At 35.9% G+C, this 22,868-nt stretch overlaps 2 protein-coding genes and 1 long non-coding RNA gene across 3 annotated transcripts; 2 read left to right on the plus strand and 1 right to left on the minus strand.

The window, feature by feature from the left end:
• Positions 1-378: 378 nt before the first annotated feature.
• LOC122006931 (BTB/POZ domain-containing protein At3g56230-like) lies at positions 379-1,741 on the plus strand. The gene is made up of 3 exons (XM_042562635.1): positions 379-783; positions 890-1,060; positions 1,166-1,741. The coding sequence occupies exons 1-3, from the start codon at positions 637-639 to the stop codon at positions 1,658-1,660; spliced, it is 813 nt and encodes a 270-aa protein (XP_042418569.1). The 5' UTR covers positions 379-636; the 3' UTR covers positions 1,661-1,741.
• Positions 1,742-1,854: 113 nt separating this feature from the next.
• LOC122006930 (PLASTID TRANSCRIPTIONALLY ACTIVE protein 6, chloroplastic-like) lies at positions 1,855-21,327 on the minus strand. The gene is made up of 6 exons (XM_042562634.1): positions 20,717-21,327; positions 20,553-20,621; positions 20,321-20,425; positions 3,336-3,455; positions 2,348-2,437; positions 1,855-2,111 (listed from the first exon to the last, which is right to left on the minus strand). The coding sequence occupies exons 1-6, from the start codon at positions 21,239-21,241 to the stop codon at positions 1,995-1,997; spliced, it is 1,026 nt and encodes a 341-aa protein (XP_042418568.1). The 5' UTR covers positions 21,242-21,327; the 3' UTR covers positions 1,855-1,994.
• LOC122006932 lies at positions 12,935-13,848 on the plus strand. The gene is made up of 3 exons (XR_006118801.1): positions 12,935-13,223; positions 13,443-13,609; positions 13,702-13,848. It is a non-coding gene; the product is annotated as an uncharacterized LOC122006932 (long non-coding RNA).
• Positions 21,328-22,868: the final 1,541 nt, after the last annotated feature.

Genomic DNA, 22,868 nt, shown 5'->3' on the forward strand with positions numbered 1-22,868 from the left:
TATCTAACGATGCCCGCTGACAAATTTGATGTTCCAACTAGAGAAAGCCACCCGCCCTGTCGGCGACCACCTCGATTTTGAGCTGATAACGACCAAAATTGGCCCCCCACCAAACCAAAAATGCGTCGAGCAATCAGAACTCAACTCGACTGGGAATCAGTTCGAGTGTGGCCAACCAACTCCATGATTGGACTGCTCGAAGCAGCTCGCATGTCAAGTCAAACCCAACTCCATGATTCTGTGCGTACGCGTAGATGCCTGCACTTTCTTCTCTTCTCCATGCGTTGGTAATTGGGTTTATGGATGGTGCAACGTTTCTGTGAGTTGGAAGGTAGTAGTGATGTCGATGTGCTTGGCCTCACACTTTCCTCTTCTTTTTCTTTATTTTTTATCCTCTTCTCTAGGTTGGAGAGTCCCTTTCAAACCTTTAGCCTAATCATTCATTCATTCAATTCATTCTCCCCCAACTCCATTAATTAATTGTGTATATTTTTCGTTGTCCATTCGAAACTCATGGCAGTTGCTGCTGCGCTACGCCAACCAGATGTTTCTGTATAAATCAATCGAGGCAGCAAAGTGGGGTGATGGATTTCGTGAAGGAGGAAGTAAGGAGCTAGAGATTGAGAGGAGTTGAAGATGGATTGCTGCATTTGTAGCCCGACGGTGTCGGTTTACAGGCCGCCCAGGAACAGCATCTGCGCCTCCTGCTACGACGGCGCCAGGAGCATGATCGCTTTCCTCAATGAACTCGACGGCGGCGGCTCTAAGTGCCTGCCGGCCAAGGCAAGCGGGTGGAGCCGTGGAGATGGATTTTTTTTTTTTTTTTTCCTTTCGGACGAAATGAGTAGGTAGATGATGAATCGTGATCGTTGTGAGTTAATTTTCGCAGGGGATTTTGCATGGGTTCGAGAAGATGAAGGAGATGCAACAGAGGGAGGAGGAGATGAAGGAGAAGGTGGGTTTCCTCGATGGGTTGGTGGCGCTGCGGGAAGGGATGCACGCCGACATCCTGGTGAAGGCCGGCGACGGCCGACCGATTCCGGCGCATCGAGCTGTGCTGGTGCGATGGATTTGTGAATGGATTTACTCTGTGTGTTCGTCGCTAGCTAGCTCTCTCTTTTCCGGTTCCGAGTTCTGATGCAAAAATGATCATCGCTGCATGCAGGCGTCTAAATCCGAAATCTTCAAGACCATGCTGCTCGCCGACGACTGCAAGGCCGCGCCCGCCGGCAACACCATCTCTCTCCCTGAGCTCACGCAGCACGAGCTGCAGAGCCTGCTCGAGTTCCTCTACTCCGGCCAGCTGCCGCAGCCGGAGCAGGAGGCCAGCTCGACCGTGCGCTCCCTGCTCGTCGCCGCAGACAAGTACGACATCCCCTTCCTCCGGCAGCGCTGCGAGCAGAGGATTCTAACCGACCTTCGCGCCGCCAACGCGCTCGACGCTCTGGACGTCGCGCAGCGATGCTCCGACGGGATGCTGAAGGAGCGGGCGATGCGGGTGGTGGTGGACAAGGCGGAGGAGGTGGTGTTCTCGGAGGGATTCGAGGAGTTCGCGCGCCGGAATGCGGAGCTGTGCGTGGAGATCACGAGGGCGCTGGTGAGCAACAAGATGACGATGACGAACAAAGCAGAGCACGATGGCGGCTGCGAAATGCATTAATTAATTTGAGATTTTTAGTTTCTGCAAAGGCAGAGAAAAAGAATACCAATTGGTTAATGAACTATACAGTTTCTTTTCTTCCATTAAATTTTTATGTAGCTAAAAATATAAACAACACAATTCCAAATGAACTTGTTGATATCTGATGTTGGATCAGGAATAAAGTATGATTTTAAACATTGAAGCCATATACATACATTAAAAGAAACCATAATAAAATGGCAGCCATCACAATAGTTGAATCTAATATTCATTTTTCTCGACCATTAAGAATTCAACATAGACTTCAAGCAAGCCCTACAACAAAGTAATCTGAGGATCTGAATTGTACTAATCAGAACCAATTTGATACATGGAAGTCTCGGAGCTTTCGGAGGTGATTCTCCATTTCTTGCCGTGTTTTCGACCACTCTTCTCTCTCTATAACAGCGGTGGGATCATCTCTTTCGCTCTGAAATGAACATCAGCATCAGTACTTTCGAAATATGAAAGTCAACAAACAGATAGAGATTCATTCAGATCCACACTGGTCGAGATAGTTTTACAATTTCTTGAAATCATTTGTTTTAGAATTTCTTATATGATTAGATTGAACTACCATTGCTATCAATTCGGTACCGAGTTAGGTCAGTGTTTGGTCTTGATTTAGTCACTTAGATCATATGAGGATTGGTTACATACACACACCTTGTCAATGATTTTGAATGAGTTTCCACCATCGCGAATGATTAGCAGATCCTTCCTCCTATCTCTGTTTCTTCCCCCAGGAACAGAAACCTGCCAAGGGAAAGTCAATGCATCATCTATCCAAATACATCTCCAAATGGTTAGATACATGTAAATACATGCATGAAGTGAGGACTACTGGCAGCTCAGATCGATACTGAGAAAATGGTTGTGCACGAGTAATACATGTTATCGCAAAATGCTACTGTCTGACACTCGTTATGTCATCTTGTAGCCTAAACATCAAGACATGAACGTTCGTGTTAAAGTATATTAATGTGTTTATATGTCTTAAGATCAAAGTTGGGGAGCCCAGATAAGAAAACTTTGCTACATGACCCATTTGAATTGAAGCCTGAAGGATCCTCCGGTCGATCCAAAACACAAGAAACCAACTTCAAAAGAACTACTATATAAGTATAAACAGATACCTTTTGTTATTTGGAGGTTAATAAAACCAAAGAAAAACACTAGACCACTGACTGACTTGAAAAAATGAATGAATATTATGCGACTAAAATATATTAACATATAAAAAGTGCTAATATTAATGTACATCTAACTAGTTGGATCATTGGAAATGTTATCAGTAAAATCATCAACCTCAATGCATCTTAGGGTAACAATTTCATCATGGTTTGCTTTTCCCAAATGTAAATATAGATTTAGGTCGACTTCACTAAATCTATAAATAGTCTCATCAAATAATTTCACAATGTGCTTCTACCCAGAAAGAGGTGCATATGGTAGCCAGATTAAATGCCAGATTTGTGAATTGAGTACAAGTTCGGAAAACTTTTGGTTACTATTAAAGATTGTTTTTACAATTTGGAACTCAGATCCTACTTCTAGAAAAGAACCTCATTATATGATAGATGTTAACAATGGTTGAAAAATCAGTAGCTAGCCATGAAAATAACAGTACAATGCAATGAAAAAAACATCTTACCAGGACTTTAGCTCTAGTGATTGATTTTGTTTTAGAATCAATGACATAGATTTCTTCAAAATCCAGAACAAACTCTGAATCACGGAGTCGTCGGTTTCTATAGTGCTTTGTTAGAAAAACCTACAAAGGTAAGAAATATAGTTGATATCTCAGGAATGAGATGAAATATCAAACTGCCACAACTGCAGATAAAGCATTTCACAGGTTGCATCAGAAAACAGACCTTGTATTCAACTGATCTTTCAACATGTTAGTAAACTTTCGGCAGTTGTCAGAACAATAGTTGTTTAAATTGTTCGATACACAAAATTATTTCTCATATTACATGAATCAAAAATTAAAAAACCAAGCTGATTTGAATTGATGTATACCATTCTAATAGGTTAATTATTTTATTTATATTCCTTTTATCTTGAGGGTAAAATATTGGTTTTAAATTTTATTATTATTCTAAAGTATTTTCCTACAATTAAAGATTTGCATTTATTCTATTTAAACTCCTATCAATTAGCACAATATCATTAACAAATAATATTCAGCGAGTAAGTTTATATCTCAGGAATTAGCACAATCTCATTTGCAAATAAGATTTAGCAAGGAAACTTATTTTAAATATGATTGTTTGGTTTATCTAATACTGATATTGCTAATATAAAAAGACAAAAGACTTGAGACACCAAATCATGGGTTATTTCAAATGGCATCAAGCTACATTTGTGATAATGCATGATGGTGGAAAGGAAGCCATGTGATGTGCTGAATTGAGTACATAGACTCTTGCAAAAATAATGTCGTAGGATCTCTACTAATCATTCCATCGTCCACTTCCTATCCATTACATCTATAGCAGCTCATCTCCAAGATTACTGTTAGTGCTCCACCCTCGCCCATAGCCCACTAAGACTGATGCCCAACCTTTGGGCATGGTGCTCAGATGTTTGGTGTTCTGATTGGGTAGAATGGATATATTTTATCATTATTTCCCTTTGTGATGCTGACTTTTTTCTTCGTTGATCTCAGGCTCTTTTTCCTCAATTATCATTATATTTGCTTGGAGGTCAAATGCCACAAAATAAGGGGGAAATATATAATAGAGACTTTTAGGAAAAATCCATTAATTATAATCAGAGTACAAAAAATCAAATTTTTTTTTTTTGAAAAGGAAGAAATCTGTTGAGAAATTGTTAGATTTTTTTTTCACATAAGTATTTTGTTCAAGAAATCCAAAAAACTGCAATACATGTTTGAATTGGTTGAAAAATAAAAATTGGGTTTGAGCCTCCTAATCATAAGCCTATGTTTCCGAACAAAAAAAATAAAGCATACATTTGACATGCTAGGTGGGAAAAAAATGACTGGAAGAAGACAAAAGCAAAAGTCTAAGCAAAAAAATTATTTGAAGTAATCGTTGATAATGTTTTAGATTGTAAAGCTGGCAGCCACTTAGTCTCGGGTGCTTGGATGTTTACCATGTGAACAACCTTGATTGCGGTCATGTAAGTACAAAATAACAATGAAAAAGGAAAGCCAATTAGAGCAAGACACCTACCATAAGGGCATTAGACAATGCTCATTAACATGGCCTATAAATAGGCATCTTTAGTAGCTTTTTCAAATGCCCATAGTGCCCACTAGAATAGAGACAGGACCCCTATTGACTTGCAGAGAGAGCAATGCACAAGCCTTGCACCTCGATTGAGCAAGAGAGACAAAAGGAGCCAAAATCTCCCCAATGCAAGCCAAGCACCTCCATCAAGCCACATCCACCTCAGGTAAATTCAATTTTAACTCAACTTCAATTCCCACCTTAGTTTAAACAAATCCACCTCAACCGACTCAAACTAGTCCTTGAGCACCCATTATTACCTTAGCAAAAGTGCATGCACCTTAAACTCAATAGCTTTATAAGACACCTTACCACAGTGGAATCATATAAGCCCTCCATTCGGCCTCGACTGAAATCAACTTACCCAAATTATATTCCTATATCGTGGTCTCAGCCTAACTAACAAATTGGCAAACTACTTTTAGTGTGTGCATTCTATCTACAACAATAAGTCAAAGAGTTTATATATATATATATATAAATCATAGTAACTCTGTCCATGACGAACCAGTCATGACTAGTCCCAAACTCAGATAAAGGAGGAGGGATGCGTTAGGTTATCAGTCAGCGTTAAACTATAACAAATGTTCAATAAATGGATCTATTAAACTATTATACTAATGCTAGGTTGTTTCTCGGAAGGAACAAGTTATAGGGTCCGACTGTAACGTCTCGATAAGGACCGCTACATCTCTAGAACTTGGGTGTAGTGCTAAATATGCAAGAGTTCGTGTTGCAAGTTTGACTATAACGTATCGGCAAGGACCGCTACATCTCCATGAGAACTTGGGTGTAATGTTAAATAGACAAAAGTTCTCACTCTATAAGTTGGATAAAAACAAATATTATAGAAAAACTAATAGTCTAATAGTTGAAACATGGAACATAGAAAATCTCATTGGTAAATCAATAGAGGTAGTAGATGCGATGATTAGGAGAAAAATTTATATTTTGTGTATACAAAAGACAAAATGGGTAGACAAGAAGACAAAGATAATAAAGAACTCGAGTTTTAAATTATGGTACACAGGAAAGAGTAAAACAAGAAATAAAGTGGATATTGTTGTAAATAGTTCGTTAAAGAGTAGTTAAAAAGGAGATATCATTATACCCCTTAAGATAATAGTGGTGAAAGAAACTATGAACGTAATTAGTATATATGCACAGCAAGTAGGATTAGATGAAGTTACCAAATCAAGGTTTTGGGGCAACTTAGATGAAGTATTACAAAACATTCCGCCAAATGAAATGATTTTAATAGGAGGTGATCTAAATGAGTATATCGGAGTGAAAAATGAGAAATATAAGAGGGTATATAGGGGTTATGGATTTGGAATGAAAAATAAAGAAGAAAAAGCTATATTAGATTTTGCAATATCATATAACCTTATATTAGTTAATATATTTTTTAAGAAAAGTGAAGAACACTTAGTTTTAAGAGTGAGAATAATAAATCGCAAATTGACTTTATTATGGTTAGATAGAGAGATTTATAAAGGTTGCAAGATTATCTCTGGAGAAAGATTAACTACCCAACATAGGTTAGTAATGTTGGATATACGCTTCAAGCATATTATCAATAGAAAGAAAATATACACGACTTCTAAAATTAATTGATGGAAATTAAAGGAAGGAAAGCAAAATATATTTAAAGAGAAGATAAGAGTAAAGTATTAGGTGAAATATACGATGACTCTAATATAACATGGGATAAGATGGTATCAAAGTTGAAAATAGTAGCAAAGAGTATACTCGGTGAATCAAGGGACATGCACCACTAAGGAATCTTGGTAAGATCTATTCATTGAATATTTGCCATAGTTTTGACACGCTGACAACCTAACGCAACCCTCCTCCTTTATCCGGGCTTGGGACCAGCCATGATCGGTCATCATGGGCAGAGTTAAGTGAGGAATCTTGGTAGTGGAATGATAATCCCCTCGGGGCAGTCTAGTGGCTAGCGCATGAGGTGCTGCCACCATGAGGTCTGGGGTTCGAATCTCAGCATAGCCAAGATAAATGCCTCTCTTATGCGTCATTCACTATTTCAAAAGCTAGTAGTCACCCGTAATTTACCTCCTCCGTGTTGGCCCTGGAACGAGTTAGCGAGGGCATTAGGGGCGAGCGTAGTCGCCTTTTGCCACCTTAGTGGTGGAATGATAAGGTACAAGAGAAGATGAAAGAATAACGAACAACTTATAAGAAATTATATATTTATAAGAACGAGAAAAACTTAAGAAAATATACAATAGCCAAGAAAGAGGCTAAGAAAGTAGTGAATGAAACAAAAAATAAAACTTTTAAATAATTATATCAAAATTGGATACAAAAGAGGGGGAAAGAGACATTTATAGAATAGCTAAAATGAAAGAAAGGAAGACAAGAGATCTAATGCAATAGGGTACTAACGATGGAGAAATAAAAGAACGATGGAAAAAGTATTTTTATCAACTTTTTAATAAAGATTTTCGTGAGCAACTTAACTTAAGTAATTTAAGTAGATCAAACGAATATAGACTAAATTTTTATCGTAAGATTCAAACTTTAGAAGTAAAACAAGTTTTAAATAGGATGCACAATGGAAAAATCATTGGACCAGATGATATTCCTGTAGAAGTATGGAAGTGTCTAGGAAAACAAAATATGAAATGACTTATAAAATTATTTAACATGATATTGAAAACAAAAAAAATATTAGATCAATGAGGGCAAGTACTCTAGTTCCCTTATATAAGAACAAGAGATGTGTACAAAATTGTACAAACTATAGGGATATTAAACTAACGAGTCATATCATGAAACTTTGGGAAAGAGTAATAAAAAAAAATTAAGGAAGAAGACCATGGTGACCGAAAATTAATTTGGGTTCATGCCTGAAGGTCAATAATAAAAACTATACATCTCCATAGACAACTAATTGAAAAATATCGAAACAAAAACAAAATCTACACATGGTATTCATTGACTTAGAAAAAGCTTATGATAGAGTTTAAAAAAATCTATGGAAAATTCTAGAAAATAGAGATGTTAGCATAACATATATTGAACTAATTAAGGATATATAGGAGGATATAACGACTAGAGTAAAAACTTCAGGCATAATAACTAAAACATTTCCAATAAAGATATGGTTACATCAAGGATCAACTCTAAGTTCCTATCTTTTTACACTAATGAACGAACTCACTGCACATATTCAAGAGTACCATGGTGCATGTTGTTTGCAGATGATATTATTTTGGTAGATAAAATACGTGAAGGAGTAAATGCTAAACTAGAATCTTAGCCGGAAACACTAGAAGGGAAATGTTTTAGGCTTAGTAGAATAAAAATAGAATATATAGAATTTAATTTTAGAAATATTAAACGAAGTGAGATAATTATGAAGATAAGAGATGACAAGTTGTCTGGAAATGAGAGTTTTAAATATTTAGTATCATTTTTGTAAAACAATAGAGGGATTGAGAAAAATGTCTTATATATGGTGGCAAAAGGTGATTCGCTCGCCCCAATGCCTCCGTCAGCCCGTCTCTAGGCTAATACGGAAGAGGTAAATCACGAGTAACTACTAGCCTTGAGTAGTTGAATAGTGTATGGGGGAAGGCAGGCACCCGGCTACTAGCCGAGATTTGATCCCCGACCTCATGGTGGCAACATCACCATGTGCTAGCCAACTGTCCGTACCGAGGGGACAAGAGATGTCTTATATAGAATACAAGCGGATGGTTGAAATGAAGAAGAGCGTTGGGTATTTTATGTGATCGTAAAGTATCTCTTAAATTTAGAGGAAAATTTTACAAAATCGCAGTTAGACCTGCTATGTTATATGAAGCTGAATATTGAACTATGACTCAAGAACATGAGCAGAAGATGAGAGTTGCAAGATGAGGATCTTAAGGCGAATGTGTGGATATATGAGGATGGACAGGATAAGAAATGAAAGCATTAAAAAGAAAGTCGGAATTGTATCTATTAAGGGAAAACTAGAGACACGTTTAAGATCAGGCATGTACTTAGACGACCAATAAATGCTCCAATTAGGCAATGTGAAACAATGATAAACACGCACATCAAACGAGGAAGAGGAAGACCAAAAAAGACTTAGTTAGCAACAATAAATAAAATTTATTTAAGTATAGATGATGATATAGTATGGGATAAAGTCAAATGGCGTAAAAGGATTCATATAGTCGGCCTCACCTAGTAGAATAAGGCTTGGTTGTTATTATTATATATAAACTATAGTAATTTTAATGCTCAAAAGATGCCCCTGGGCATAGCGCAGATGGTGGGCACATGGCGTAATGGTCAAGAGTCGATTCTCAGGTACTGACGACCTGAGGTTTACCCCACCATGCGCTTAACGTCTGTGTACCTATATTTACCTCCTTCCATATACGTGGAGCCGACATTAGGGGGTCGTTAAGGTAACATATCTACCTATTTTTTAATGCTTTTGAGATTCATAGAAAGAAAAGATTTGAGTAGGATGACTATTAATTAACTTATTATTTCTCATTTGATATTAATCTCTCCTAGTGAACAAAAGGACTCATCAACCTCACCAATAGGGGAAAGAAATACTACTACATTCTAGCATAATTTCAGAGCAGTTATGTGTCATGCATGGTAGATTCAGAAGATGGAAGATGGACTACTGAACTTTAATAATGTTTGAAATATTTTTAATTATTAATCTAATAATTAAAACTTTATTTTTTTCAATAATAAAAATTCAGTTATTGTCAAATATTTTATGGGCTGATTCAATTTTGAAATGGTTCATGGAAATTTATGCTTTGGTCTGGCCATCCCAATCTATTTGCAACGATCAAAGAGGCAACAATCAGAAAACACAAATCTTTGACATTCAACAGAACAAATGGGAATGTTAAAGATGACGATTAAATAAATGAGCTCCAATTTGGGTCAATAACAGCCATGTACAACAACAATAATTTATCTTGTTTTGATTACTAATTACAATTTTATTATTATTATTTTATGCAGATACAAGCCTATTGAAAAATAATTATTGAAGATGTGAATCTTTATAAATGGTTACATATAATGAGTTTTCTTTGGAATCCTCAACTCCACAATAGTTCTACTTTCATGATTGATTCTGAAGTTAAATAAGGAATATACACATGATGAGAATGGCGTCTAACTACAAGAAAGATTACAGATTAAAAACCTAAAGTAGCTAATATTATTTGGAATTGAATGTTACAAGAGATACAAAACTTCTAACATCCCTAGATTCTTTTGGAGATGATTGTTGTGAGTTGCAAGGATTTCTGATTCACATAAGTTTAACTGTATTTATTCCAGAAAATGAACAAAATTGGATTGCATTTGAACAAGTGCTTGTTTGTTTATTTAATCTTATATCATAGAAGGTGATTTTTTTTGTCCAATTTAGCCATTTGGGTTCAGAAATTATTGTTGTCATCAAAAGATGATCTTTTTCATGCAAGATTCAAAATTGGATGGTTAAAAAACTAGCATGCAAACATTTGCTGGCATTGCATTAATGAACTAATAATTGAGGGTGAATTGATGAAATAAATAGTTCAAATAAAGAGTGGTTAGATGTTCTATTGACAATAACGATGATGATTAACAACGTCAATCATCCTTGATTAAAACATGGAGACTCTCCCGATCAAGGAGCTTCTTAAATCAGGGATGAGATACTTGCAACCAAAGGCACTGCTATAGCAACATCAGACTCACTGAGAGAGTGGTATACACTAGAGGGTAAAGGAGTATGTAGAGCATGACTTCTTCAGGAGGCATGGGAGAAGGAAAGTTTCGTTTGGTGCGCTATGGAAAACCTATATCCAACCTAGTCATGCTTTCAACCTGGCTCTTGGCACTATCATTTGTGGAAAATAAAATTTATGTTCTATGTGGAGGAGGGATACAAATCCAAGAGCTCCTGTTCTTCCAATGCCCTATTTGCAATATGCTATGCGCATGCCACAAGAGATGAGCACATAATAGAGGATGCTTTGGGTTTTTAGGAACCAATATCAAAGCACGCAGATTCTGACTAGAGCAAGGCACCTGGCCATGTCTTGTTTGATTCATCGCTTATGGATAATAAGAGATAGGAAGCTTTTTGATAATGAGAGGATAGATATAGAGAGTATCTTTAGAAAGACACAGATACATGTGTATAGGATCATCAACATACAATCACCGGCCATGTGGTTAAGACTAATGTATGTTCAGACATAAGGATGTACATCGTTTTTGATATTACACATATTATACTTTCGCGCCAAAAAAAAGTAATGATGTTGATTAAATAAAGATAAAGATGTAGTTGTTGGTACAATTATGCCTCAAGTGGTTGAGTCTACCAATGGTTTTCGGAGTTTCATTTATGAGTAGAACAATACGGTTTTGATACTGTATTGTGCAATGCCAATAAAATTTTGATATTTTTTAAATATAAAATATATTAATTAAAAATAAAAAATTTAATCTAAATATTTAAAATACAAAAACTCGAAAATAAAATATTTTTTTAAAAAAATACAGCATCACGACACCTTCATATGGTATATATATATATATATATATATATATAAAAGATAGTTTTATTAGGCTTTGATTAAACCTATTCTATTATAGCTAGGAGTTGATTGAAATTATTAATCTAAGTTTTAATTTTTTTCCTATGATTTTGTACCCGGTGCCCATGCGCACCCCCCGCCACAACCTACTAGAGGTGTAGCGGCCTCGCTGTGACCAGCCGGAGGTGCAACGGCCTCACTACAACCAATCGGAGGCACCGCAACCCACGAATGTCACGAAGGCCTCGCCGAGACCACCGGAGGTCCCTTCTGCAGTGCTAGTGGTGTTGAGCGGCCAACAGAATAATAAATTTCATTTGTTTCGCTCGGCATTATATGAAATTTTAAACCATGGTATGACCATATGATTTTGATGTGTTTGTCAAAGGTTTAAGTTGGGTTCATATTGTGTTACTTGTTAGTGCAATCAACCTTTAGAGTTTTGAATGCTTGTTTAAACAATATGTTTAAAGGAATTTGGTTAAGGGTGCCTAAATAGCTTGACCATGGTTGATTAAGTTAAGTGAAGAGTCCAAGCAAAGTCAAGGTTGACTTGAAGTTTGGAAATAAGTGAGAAGTCCAAGTAGTACTAGATACTTGGCAGATTAGTGAAAAAACCTAGTGGGACTAGGCAAAAGGAAGTTTTGGTTGGGAACCAAGCAATAGAAGTCCTAGCGAGGTTAGGAGGACCAGGCAGTGGAAGTCCTTGTTAGGAACTCGGTGAAACAAGTCCAAGTGGAGTCAACTGGGAGCTAATTTCTTGGCAAAGAGAGAAGTCTTAAACCTAGTAGGTTTAGGTAAACCAAGTACTAGGGTCTGCTTGTTTTGCTTGTTGTTTGCTTGTTTGTTTTGCAGGAAACAACAGTTGAACGAAGGCTCGGGCAGGACTAGTTGGGAATTGGTCTGGGTCATCGGACTTAGGATCCAGTCGATCGGAAGGCAGTCCGATGAACCGAAAAGTCCAGACAACTGAAAGATGACCTAATCCAGTCTAAACGAGTCAGGTCTCAGATAAGGTTTGGCTGAGCTCAAGATGACCAGAGGGTGTCCAGTCGATCAGGGGGTCAAAAATTTATATCGAAGAGGATAGAGTTTGTAGCCACGTCAACAGCATCCAAGCGACCAGAGGGCCTCCAGTTAACCGGGGAAGTGTCGATCGAGTTGTATAAAATGGGGTCGAGACCACGTCTTCCAACAACTCTTGCAAACATCCATCTTCATGCTAGTGCTCTAAAGTCCTGCTCGTGTGTTTCGAGAAGCGCTAGGAGGAATGTCACAGCACTCAGGTTTCCAACCAACTCACAACGAGTTTGTTTTTCATTTATGCTTGTTATTATATCATTTATCTATTTTTCATATTTGTGATTGTCCTTATAACTTGTAAGAGGTTTCTCCGCCTCCGGAAGAGTCCGGAAAGAAGAAAGACACTAGTGAACTACCGCTTCATGCATAGCCTTGGATGTACTAATCCCGGGGTTTGAGAACCAAGTAAATTTGGTGTTCCTTGTGTTTCTTGCCTTTGTTCTTTAAGTCGCTTTATTCCGTTACGCTACTAACAACTCTGATAGAAAAGAATGAAGAAATTTCAATTATGCTATCCTACCCCCCCACTCTAGCATTGAACAAGATCCTACAATTTGATATTCAAGCTAGGAGGCTCTTCAATGGACTAAGCACCTGAGGAGCATGCTAGAGGTATATTTTTATTTAAATTCTCTTTTCTTTTATTTGTTAACAAAAAGCGCAGTAAGAATATGGAGTACGAAGGAGAGCTCAATCGATGCATCCACGAGCCACCACCCTACAAGACAAAATATTTTGAAACAGCTAGGTGTCATTGAAAGAACGATTCAGAAGTGAATGGAAAAGTACCCAAGTTAATTCAAATATTTTACCTAACAATATTTTGTGTAGGCTAGGCAAGTTCAAAAATGCCCATGGTCTTTGGACTCTATTGATCAAGCTTCAAGAGGATCTGTCGAAGCTAGAAAGTCAAGTCGAACTTAAGTCTGAATATGAGTTGAAGCCCGAGTCTAAACCGTCAACGGTCAAGGGGGAGAATCCTAATGAGGACTCAAAAGGTAAGGATGTTAAGTTAATTTAAAATTCCACATAACATGCTTTAAGCAAAACTAAGTTCCCTACTCATAAGAATCGGTCTTCATAACCAAAGGAGGAGCAAATATCAGGGACCCGAGCAGTAAGGAACATGTGACATGCTTCAAGTGCAATGAGACCAGACATTACAAGAACGAATGCCCATAGAGGAGATCTAAGAATAGGGGGAGTGATTAAGGTTAGTGATTTTAAATGTTATGAAAATCCCATTTTTGCTATGCATAATAGTAATAATTTAAATGTTTTCAATTATGATAGCAATTTCGATATGCATTATAAATCTTCCTTTGTTGGTTCTAATAATTCACCTAATTCAAATTTAATTATCAAAAATAAATTAATGAATAAAAAATCAATTAATTTGAAATTAATTAAAAATAAATTGGTTAATTTAAATAATAATCTAAACTTAATAAAGACCTTGATCAAGTCAATAAAGACTATGATCAGGTCGACACAAACCTTGGTCTGATCGGTCAAAATATTCATCCGACTAATCAAAAAATTAATTTTAAAGATAAACCAATTAATTCAGATTTAATTAATAATTTATTTAATCAAGATAACCATGAATTAATCAATCCAGATCTAATTAATAATTTAAATCTAAATAATTTAAATTTAATCAAAAAGAATTTTTAAAAATCAAATAAACCATTTTCAAAATTAACAAAAATAGAAAAACAGTCTTTAAAATCTAAAAATCAGAAATTGAATTTTAAAATTAAAGAAAACAAATCTTTGAATTTTGAAAAACATAATGTGAATCTTAAAATTTAAAATTCAGATAAAAATTAATTTTCAAATCTAAATTCAAAGTTTAAAAATTCAAAAATTAACTTTTAAATTTTAAAAAAAAAAATCATAAAGTTCAAAGTTAAGAAATTTAAATAATAAAAATCAGTTTTGAACTTTAAAAATTCGAGTTGTGAAATGTAAAAACTCAAAAGAAATTTTTTTTAAATTTAAAAATTCAGAAAACAAAAGCTTTATAAAATTGGAAAAACAAAATGTTGTTTTGAAACATAAATTAAAAATCTCAAAAAGAATATTAATATATTATCTAAATCTCAAAATATAGACCGGTTACATATCTAAGTTAAATTCAAATCAACATCTTAAAACTCATAAACAAAGTTAAAATCAAGTAACATTTAATTATGCAACCATCAATATAGACCGGTTACATATCTAAGTTAAATTCAAATCAACATCTTAAAACTCATAAACAAAGTTAAAATCAAGTAACATTTAATTATGCAACCATCAATAAAATTTCGTTTGATAAGACTAGAAACCTTAATAATTAAAATGTGTCAAAGTGGGTTGACACATGCAAGGTTAACAAAAAATATATCAAATCAAGATTTTGATACATAATTAGAAACTAATATCTTAAGTGTTTGATTGTTTTGACTTGATTGATGGCATGTTCAAATTGACATGCTCATGCATATCTTAATTAATTGCAATATTGCATGTCTCACATGCCATATATTTTATCCATGATTTTAATTCCTCATCTTAGAACAGATAGATAGGGAAAATATAGGACAAAGGATATAGGTTTGATTGATACTTGCACAACATAGTACTAAGATGGGGCGAGATGATAGCATGTTAAGGAAGCTTAGTCTAGGTAGTCAGGTGGAGTAAGGAGTACCATACTTGGTCGGCTTAACTAAGTGAAACTAATTGAAGCTACTTAACTAATGGTCTAACTAGATCATTAGTTAAGTGTTCAATTTCTCGAATCAGCTTTGTCTAAGGAAGTGGTCATTGTTCCGATACCCAAGAAAGTCAATGTGCCTCACCATGATCTGGAAGCCTAAAATGTGCACTTAATTGATCAACGATTAAACCAAGGTCAAATAATCCTTAGAACTCAAACTAAATCAACAAAGATAAAATTGGAATACTCATCTCACAAAACATATAAGACTACCCTGTTTGTGTATACTGAGATATATAGAATGGGTGAGATATTAAGACAACTTAAATTGAAAATATTTTTGAAAAGGTTTTCAAAATTCTATAGGAATATTTTATTAAACATATTTTCAAAATAATGATTCACATAATGATGTTGAATGATAATTCATATTTGATTGGATGTAAATATATATTTTTTTTTCAAAATTCTATACATCTTTGAAATGATTGTTGTTGATCGACACTTAGCTTCTAGATCCTTAGGTCAACCATAACACACCCAAACCTATCAGATATATAGGATCCCTTGTTATTAACAAGGATGTCCTAAGGGGGTGTCAGGTTAAGGGGAGACTCTCTTGAAAGATCAATATTTAAAAAGAATCTTGTTTCTTAAAAAAAATATTGACAATTTTTTTTTTTTAAAAAGGCCTATTTTCAAAATCTCTTCTTACAAAATTTTCAAAGATATTTTCATACTTCAAAATTATTTCTTCTTTGGAAATATGCTTCAAATTTTTTTTAAGCATTTTTGAAAAGATGCTTTCAAATTATGTTCTCTCAATTTTTTTTCAAAATGTTTTTCAAATCACCCTTCTCTTTCAAAAGTTTTTAAGCATAATCATATTTTAAAATTCCTTTCTTGTTGGAAAATTTCTGATTTCAAGAGGGCAAGGGTTAATTTTTTACCAAGGAAATACCCTATTGTTGATACAACACCAGAAGATATCCTTAGGAGTTTAACTACTGTTAATATGTGCCAAAGTGGGAGAACAAGAGTGTTATCCATAATTCTTTAATTTGGCATAAACCCTATATGTTAGGCTAACTAGCCTAACTTAAATATATTGTCAAGCATAAAAAAAGGGAGAGATTATTGGTGCAATCGACCTCTAGAGTTTTAAATATTTATTTGAACAATATGTTTAAGGGAATTTGGTAAAAGGTGACCAAATAATTTGATCATAGTTGATCAAGTTAAGTGAAGAGTCCAAGCAAAGTCAAGGTTGACTTAAAATTTGAAAATGGGTGAAAAGTCCAAGTAAGACAAGATACTTGGCAGGTTGGTGAAAATACCTAGTGGGACTAGACAAGGGGAAGTCTTGGTTGGGAACTGGGCAATAACTATCCTAGCGAGACTAGCCAGTGGAAATCCTAGTTGGGAACCAGACAATGGAAGTCGTAACAGGGCTAGGCAGTGGAAGTCATGGTTGGGAACCAAGCAGTGAAAGTCCTAGTTGGGAACTAGAAAAAACAAGTTCAAGTGGAGTCAACTGGGAGATGATTGCTTGGCAAAGAAAGAAGTCTTGAAGGAATGAACTCCAAGCAATTGAACCTAGTAGGTTTAGGTAAACTAAGTACTAGGTTTTGCTTGTTATTTGCTTATTTGTTTTGCAAGAAACAATAGTTGAACGAACTGGTCTAGGTCATTGGACTCAAGATCCAGTCGACCGAAAGGCATTCCAATCGATCGAAAAGTCGGGTCTCAGATAGGTTTAGGCTGAGCTCGAGATGAAGTGTCCGATCGACCAAGAGGTCAAAATTTATCTCGAAGAGGATCGAGTTTGCAGCCACGTTAGCAGCATCCCGGCGACCGGAGGGCCTCCAGTCGATCGAAGTGCCGATCAAGTTGTATAAAAGGGGAGTCGAGGCAGCATCTTCAAGCAACTTTTGCAAACGTACATCTTCGTGTTAGTGCTCAAAAAGTGCTCTAAAGTCCTGCTCGTGTGTTCCGAGAAGCGCCAGGAGGAGTATCATAGCACTCATGGTTTCCAGCTGCTCATGACAAGTTTGTTTTTCTTTTATGCTTGTTATTATATCATTTATCTATTTTTCATATTGTGATTGTCCTTACAACATGTAAGAGGTTTCTCTGCCTCCAGAAGAGTCTGAAAAGGAGAAAGATTATAGTAGACGACCGCTTCGTGTATAGCCTAGGATATACTAACCCTTGAAGTTGGGAAGCAAGTAAATTTGGTGTTCTTTGTGTTTCTTGCTTTTGTTCTTTAAGTTTCTTTATTTCGTTTCGCTACCAATGACTCTGATAGAAAAAGAACAAAGAAATTTCAATTACGCTATTCACCCCCTCTAGCATCAAACAAGATCCTACATTACTAGGGTAATATATCAGGTCATTTGATATTGCAAGTGCAATTCAAGCCGTCAATTTGGGTTGAGCCTATTTGATTGGACCGACCCCCCAAATAATTTAAGCAAGTTAGGTTGAAATTTTATCAACTCATTTAAAAGCAGGCCTAAACAGGCTAGTCCACACAAGTTGCAAGTCCAGGAGGATTGGGGCAAGCTCTGGTTGACCCGTAAGTTGAGAAGGAAAAAAAATTGAAAAACTTGAAACAGAAATAAGCCTTCAAGTCAAAGTTTATTTATGAAATGATTAAATTCAATAAATTGTAGGGATTTTTCTATAATTATTTTTTATTATCTGATGGGTTGGCCCGCCTAACCCGCAACCCACCTTGGGTTGGGGACTTCCCATCCAGCCAAGATGGCGGGCCAGCCCCCGCCCTACCAAATGACTGATTTTAGGTGGGACGGCCTATCCGACAGCTATAAGTGCAATGGTCAAAATCCAAAGTGGATCTAGTTCAAACATACGACAAAGGAAAAGTTTAGCAAGTGTTGGTAGATAAAAAAAGTCCTAGGTCGAGGATGGCATACTTGGCAAATAAGAAAGTCCTAATAAGTTAAGAATGACCAAATACCTAACATATAAGAAGGTTATACCTAATAGATGAGAAATCCCAGTAGATCAAGAACTACCGAAAACGTAATAGATGACAAGTCTTGGTAGGTTAAGGACGGCCACATACACAGTAGACGAGAAGTCTTGGAGGTAAAATCTCTTAGCATATAAATTGTGAGAGACTATAAGTGGCCTATATTTTCGAAGTTGGTAGTGCTCTTAGTAGAGGCTCAACCAAGAAATGATTATTTTGTTGTCAAAGTCAATGATTCAGTCGACCAGTGGTCATATATAGTCGACCAATATGGTTAGTCGAGATTGGTGGCAAATAGAAAGCTTTGTTCAAGTTGAGTTGACTTTTAGTCAATTGATGCCTAAGTAGTTGACTAGGCACTTGACCAAAAATGTATTTCTTATGAACAGAAAGGTTTTGTTCCAAGATGAGTCAACCAAACCTTAGATGAGTTGATTAAGAAATAGGTGTTTTAAGGTCAAAGTCGATAATTCAGTCGACTGATATGGTTAGTCAACCAAGAAGTCAGTTGAAGACAGACTGGCCACAAATAGAAAGGTTTTGTTTTGAGTTGAGTAAATGGCAATTCAATATTTGAATACTTGACTAATCAACTAGGCAATCGAGATGTATTTCTTGAGAACAAAAAAATATTGTTCCGAGATGAGTAAACTGAAAGATATTTTATTCCAAGCAAACAAAAGAATGTTTTTGTTCGAAACAAATCGACTCAACATTTGATAGAAACTAAATTAGTCGACTAAATTAATTTTAAAATTTGAAATATTATATAGCATTGATTAGGAACTTATAAAAAAAAAGTCAACTCATCTTGTGTGGAGCCGATAGAGAATAAATTGAGTTAGACTATGAGTTTGAAAGAATTGAATACATTAAAATGGCTCAAGAGTCAAGCCTATGAGCTTATCCAAAATAGTCGATTGATTGGTGTCAAAGTCAACTGGCATGGACAACAATCAACTGAAAAGCTGTTAAGCCAATTGAGAAGGTGTAAAGTCAACTGATGACAACAACTAAAGAGACCATGCACAGATCTAGCTCCAATCAATTGATGGCTTAAAAGAGTCGACTAACATTAACGCAGATCGGAGTTTATCCACAGGGTCATATAGGAGAGACAAAGGGAACTCTATATAAAACCCTTTTGACAACAATTCTACTACGACAACTTTTTATTATGTTATTTTTATTTACAAGCTTAAGGTCTTTAACTCCAAGCTCCATAGTTTACAGATTCTTTTATTGCACTTAATTTTCATATTTATTGTAAAAGGTTTCTCTGTCTTTAGAATTTTTCTAAGAGAGAAAGTTCCTAGTTTTCAAGGGTTGATTCAGCATACAAGTCCATAGGTCATGGAGTAAGAACCAGAAACTAGGGTTCCAAATCATATGATTTTCTAGTTCTTTTCTTTCTTAGTTATTGCATTACCTCCATCTCTAGAGCCATACTTAGTCACAGTAGGAACTATTCTTCATGATCTACCTGCTGAAGGCAAAGATAAAAGAGAGAGACGAGACATAAGATTTCCAAAGATTTGAAATTGGACTCAATATGAGGATTTACATAATCAACAAGAGAAAAGAAATGGACACAAGTAATGATGCTTCCAAATCATAGATAAGCATCATGTCAATAAGAACCATCTAGGAGAGAATGTCTTTTTCTTTCTAAAATTTCCTTGTCTGGAAGAGATTTTAGCGACCTATCTTTCCAAACGATTTAGACAACTAACTCTTACGAGCATTGGGTTAATGGTACCACAGGAAGATGAATTTCAATCAAAAGGCTAAGCTCAGGATTCAAGGCAAAAATATGTAGAATTGGATTGCTGTTGGGCAAACATTACTCGTTTATGTTCATCTCCTGTAAGTTTTAACCAACGAGATTGTATAAAAAGGACTTTATCACTCCCCTGACCATTTCAAGTTTCAACAATTCCAAATCACATGAGACATTTGTACTGATAGAGAAGCACTGAATAAAGAAATTCATCAGATACATACCTTCATAATTTCCCTCTCAGTTTTGTACAATGGATCTCTAGGTGCGTCTATGGGTGGCTCCGTGACATTGTAGCTTCCAAAGTTTGATTTTGCACACCGAATGTACTAACAAACCCAAGAAATAAGCTATTAGTTGCGTAAGCAGTAAGCTTCAGTTTACACATGCTATCCTTAATGAATCATAGTTATGTTCCACACAGCGTTACAAAATTTGCAACTTTTTTATGCATACCTTCTGAGGCATGGGAGCTAAAACCTTCGGAATTGAGTAGACATCCGTGTCAGGAGGAGTAACATACATCTGCTTGTTGAAAAGCCACAAAGAAAATCGCGTCAGAAAGGGGAGGAACAGGGCATCATGACCTACCAGAGAAATAAAGATAGAAGAGACGATGCCTCTCGGAAGTCGTAGACGTTGTCATCGGGGTCGGGCGGCTTCCGAATAAAGAAGTCGCAGTGAAAGAGGCGGATCTTGTGGAACTCCTCCTCGTTGATACGGTAGTCAACGACGGTCTCGGACTCCCACCCTTGCGTGGATACGAAGCTCTCGACGGCGACCATCTCGATGTCGTCTGGCGAGTCGGCGGAGGAGGAAACTGGCGCGACGCCGAGTATCTTGTCGTACTCGATGTCATAGTCCTTCTTGTTATCCAGCTCCTCGACATCCTCCTCATCCATGTCGTAGTCGGTGGCGCCGGCCTCCGCGTCGTCGTCGTCGGCCGCAGAGAGGGCAGGGGGGATTCTCCGGTGCTTGGGTAACGGCAATGAGGAGAAAGAGAGGGAAAGCGAAAGAGGGGGGAGCGTGGATGGGAGGCGGAGAGAGGAAGGTGAGAGGAAGGAAGAGAGGGAAGAGGAGGGCGGTTCGGAAGCAGATGCAGAGAGAAGGGACCTGGTGATAGCAATCCTCGTCACCGACGCCATTTGGCGTCCTTTTTTCGCTTTGTCGGAAGATGACCGGAGAGGAGAGAGAGGGTTTTAGTAGGTGTTAGGGAAATGATATCTATTTTCGGAATCCAAGTCTTATCCATTTGAACTAAAACAGAATTCTCCTCCGGAGAGGATACTGCTTGGCCCCACTTTCGGTTCAACCGGTAGATCAGTAAACACTAATGACAAAAGGCGAATACGAATATGTATGCTTCTAGCGTCTTCATCAATTCATCTCAGATCAATACAAAGAAGATAAATCACGGACGGTTACTAGCCTTTGGAATAGTGACTAACATATAAAGGAGACATTTATCTCGATTTTACCGAGATTCGAACCTCAGACCTTATTGATGACAATACTTCATGTGCTAACCACTAGACTCATCTGAGGGGACCGATAAATCAGTAAACACAATTACACGAGTGCTTCTCGAGTTGACGACCACATGCATAAGAAGTCTGATCACTAGCAAAAGGTGGAACCGCCAATTGATTCACTCGTCCCTAATATCTAGTCTGTTCTCATATAACATGATGAGAGGCACATGCATAAGAAGTCATTTTATTCAATTATTCACGAATTATTCATGAACTGAACTTAAATGAAACTTTGATTATTTTTTTATACAATTTTAATTAAAATATATTAAATTAAAATTAAATAATTTGAATCCAACTTAAATTTAAGTCATTTCAAACTATAATTTGAATCGAGGTTCCAACAAGTAAAACTAACTCCAATTTTATTTCAAACCAAGCTCAAACTAAAATTATTTATATTTTTTAACTTAAAATAAAATTCAAATATCACATATATTTTTTAATAGGATTGTATCTATCTATAGTTCTTAAATAAATATTTGAACTATCTATAAATCTTAAATAAATATCTTCATGAACTGATGGAGTTCTAGGAACTCCTTAAAGTTCATTGTATATTCTGTTTTTTCTCTAATGAGCTCATGATTATATTTATTCTTTAGTTTTTTTAATTGCATGTTATTATTTTTTCTCTAAGCCCACATTTTGAAATATATTTTTTTCTCTAATGAGCTCATTAATGATTATCTTTATTTTTTAAAAAATTGCATGTTACCATTTTTTTTCTACCAAGACTTTGGACCTACATTAACTCCACCCTTAATGGGAGACATGAAGATAGTATATAGAATTTTAGGAGCTTCAACCAGTCCAGCAAATAAGAGTAGAGGATGGGGATGATAATAAGTCAGATTTAAATTAGATTTTATATCTTTTGTCTCTGCCCCCATTTATTATATTTATTTTTGTTCCCATGAAATATTCAACTTTCATATCCTTCCTTATTCTCATACTTATTGAAGGATCAAATATTCATAACCTATCCAAATATCCTATTACCACCTATAATTATATATATATTTTAAATTTAAATTATTTTGATTAAGTTATGAATATTTACTAAATTCTTTAAGAAAATAAGAAGAAAAAAGATTAAAAGTAAAAAATTAACAAATTACATATCATAGAAGAAATAATAAAATATTGAAAATAATTTATCCCAATTAGGATTGAGCAACCGGTTCAAAACTCAATCGACCGAATTGATTAAATTGAAACTGAATAAATCAAATTTTTT

This window comes from Zingiber officinale, chromosome 7B (genome assembly GCF_018446385.1).
Source record: "Zingiber officinale cultivar Zhangliang chromosome 7B, Zo_v1.1, whole genome shotgun sequence".
Lineage (NCBI taxonomy): Eukaryota > Viridiplantae > Streptophyta > Magnoliopsida > Zingiberales > Zingiberaceae > Zingiber > Zingiber officinale.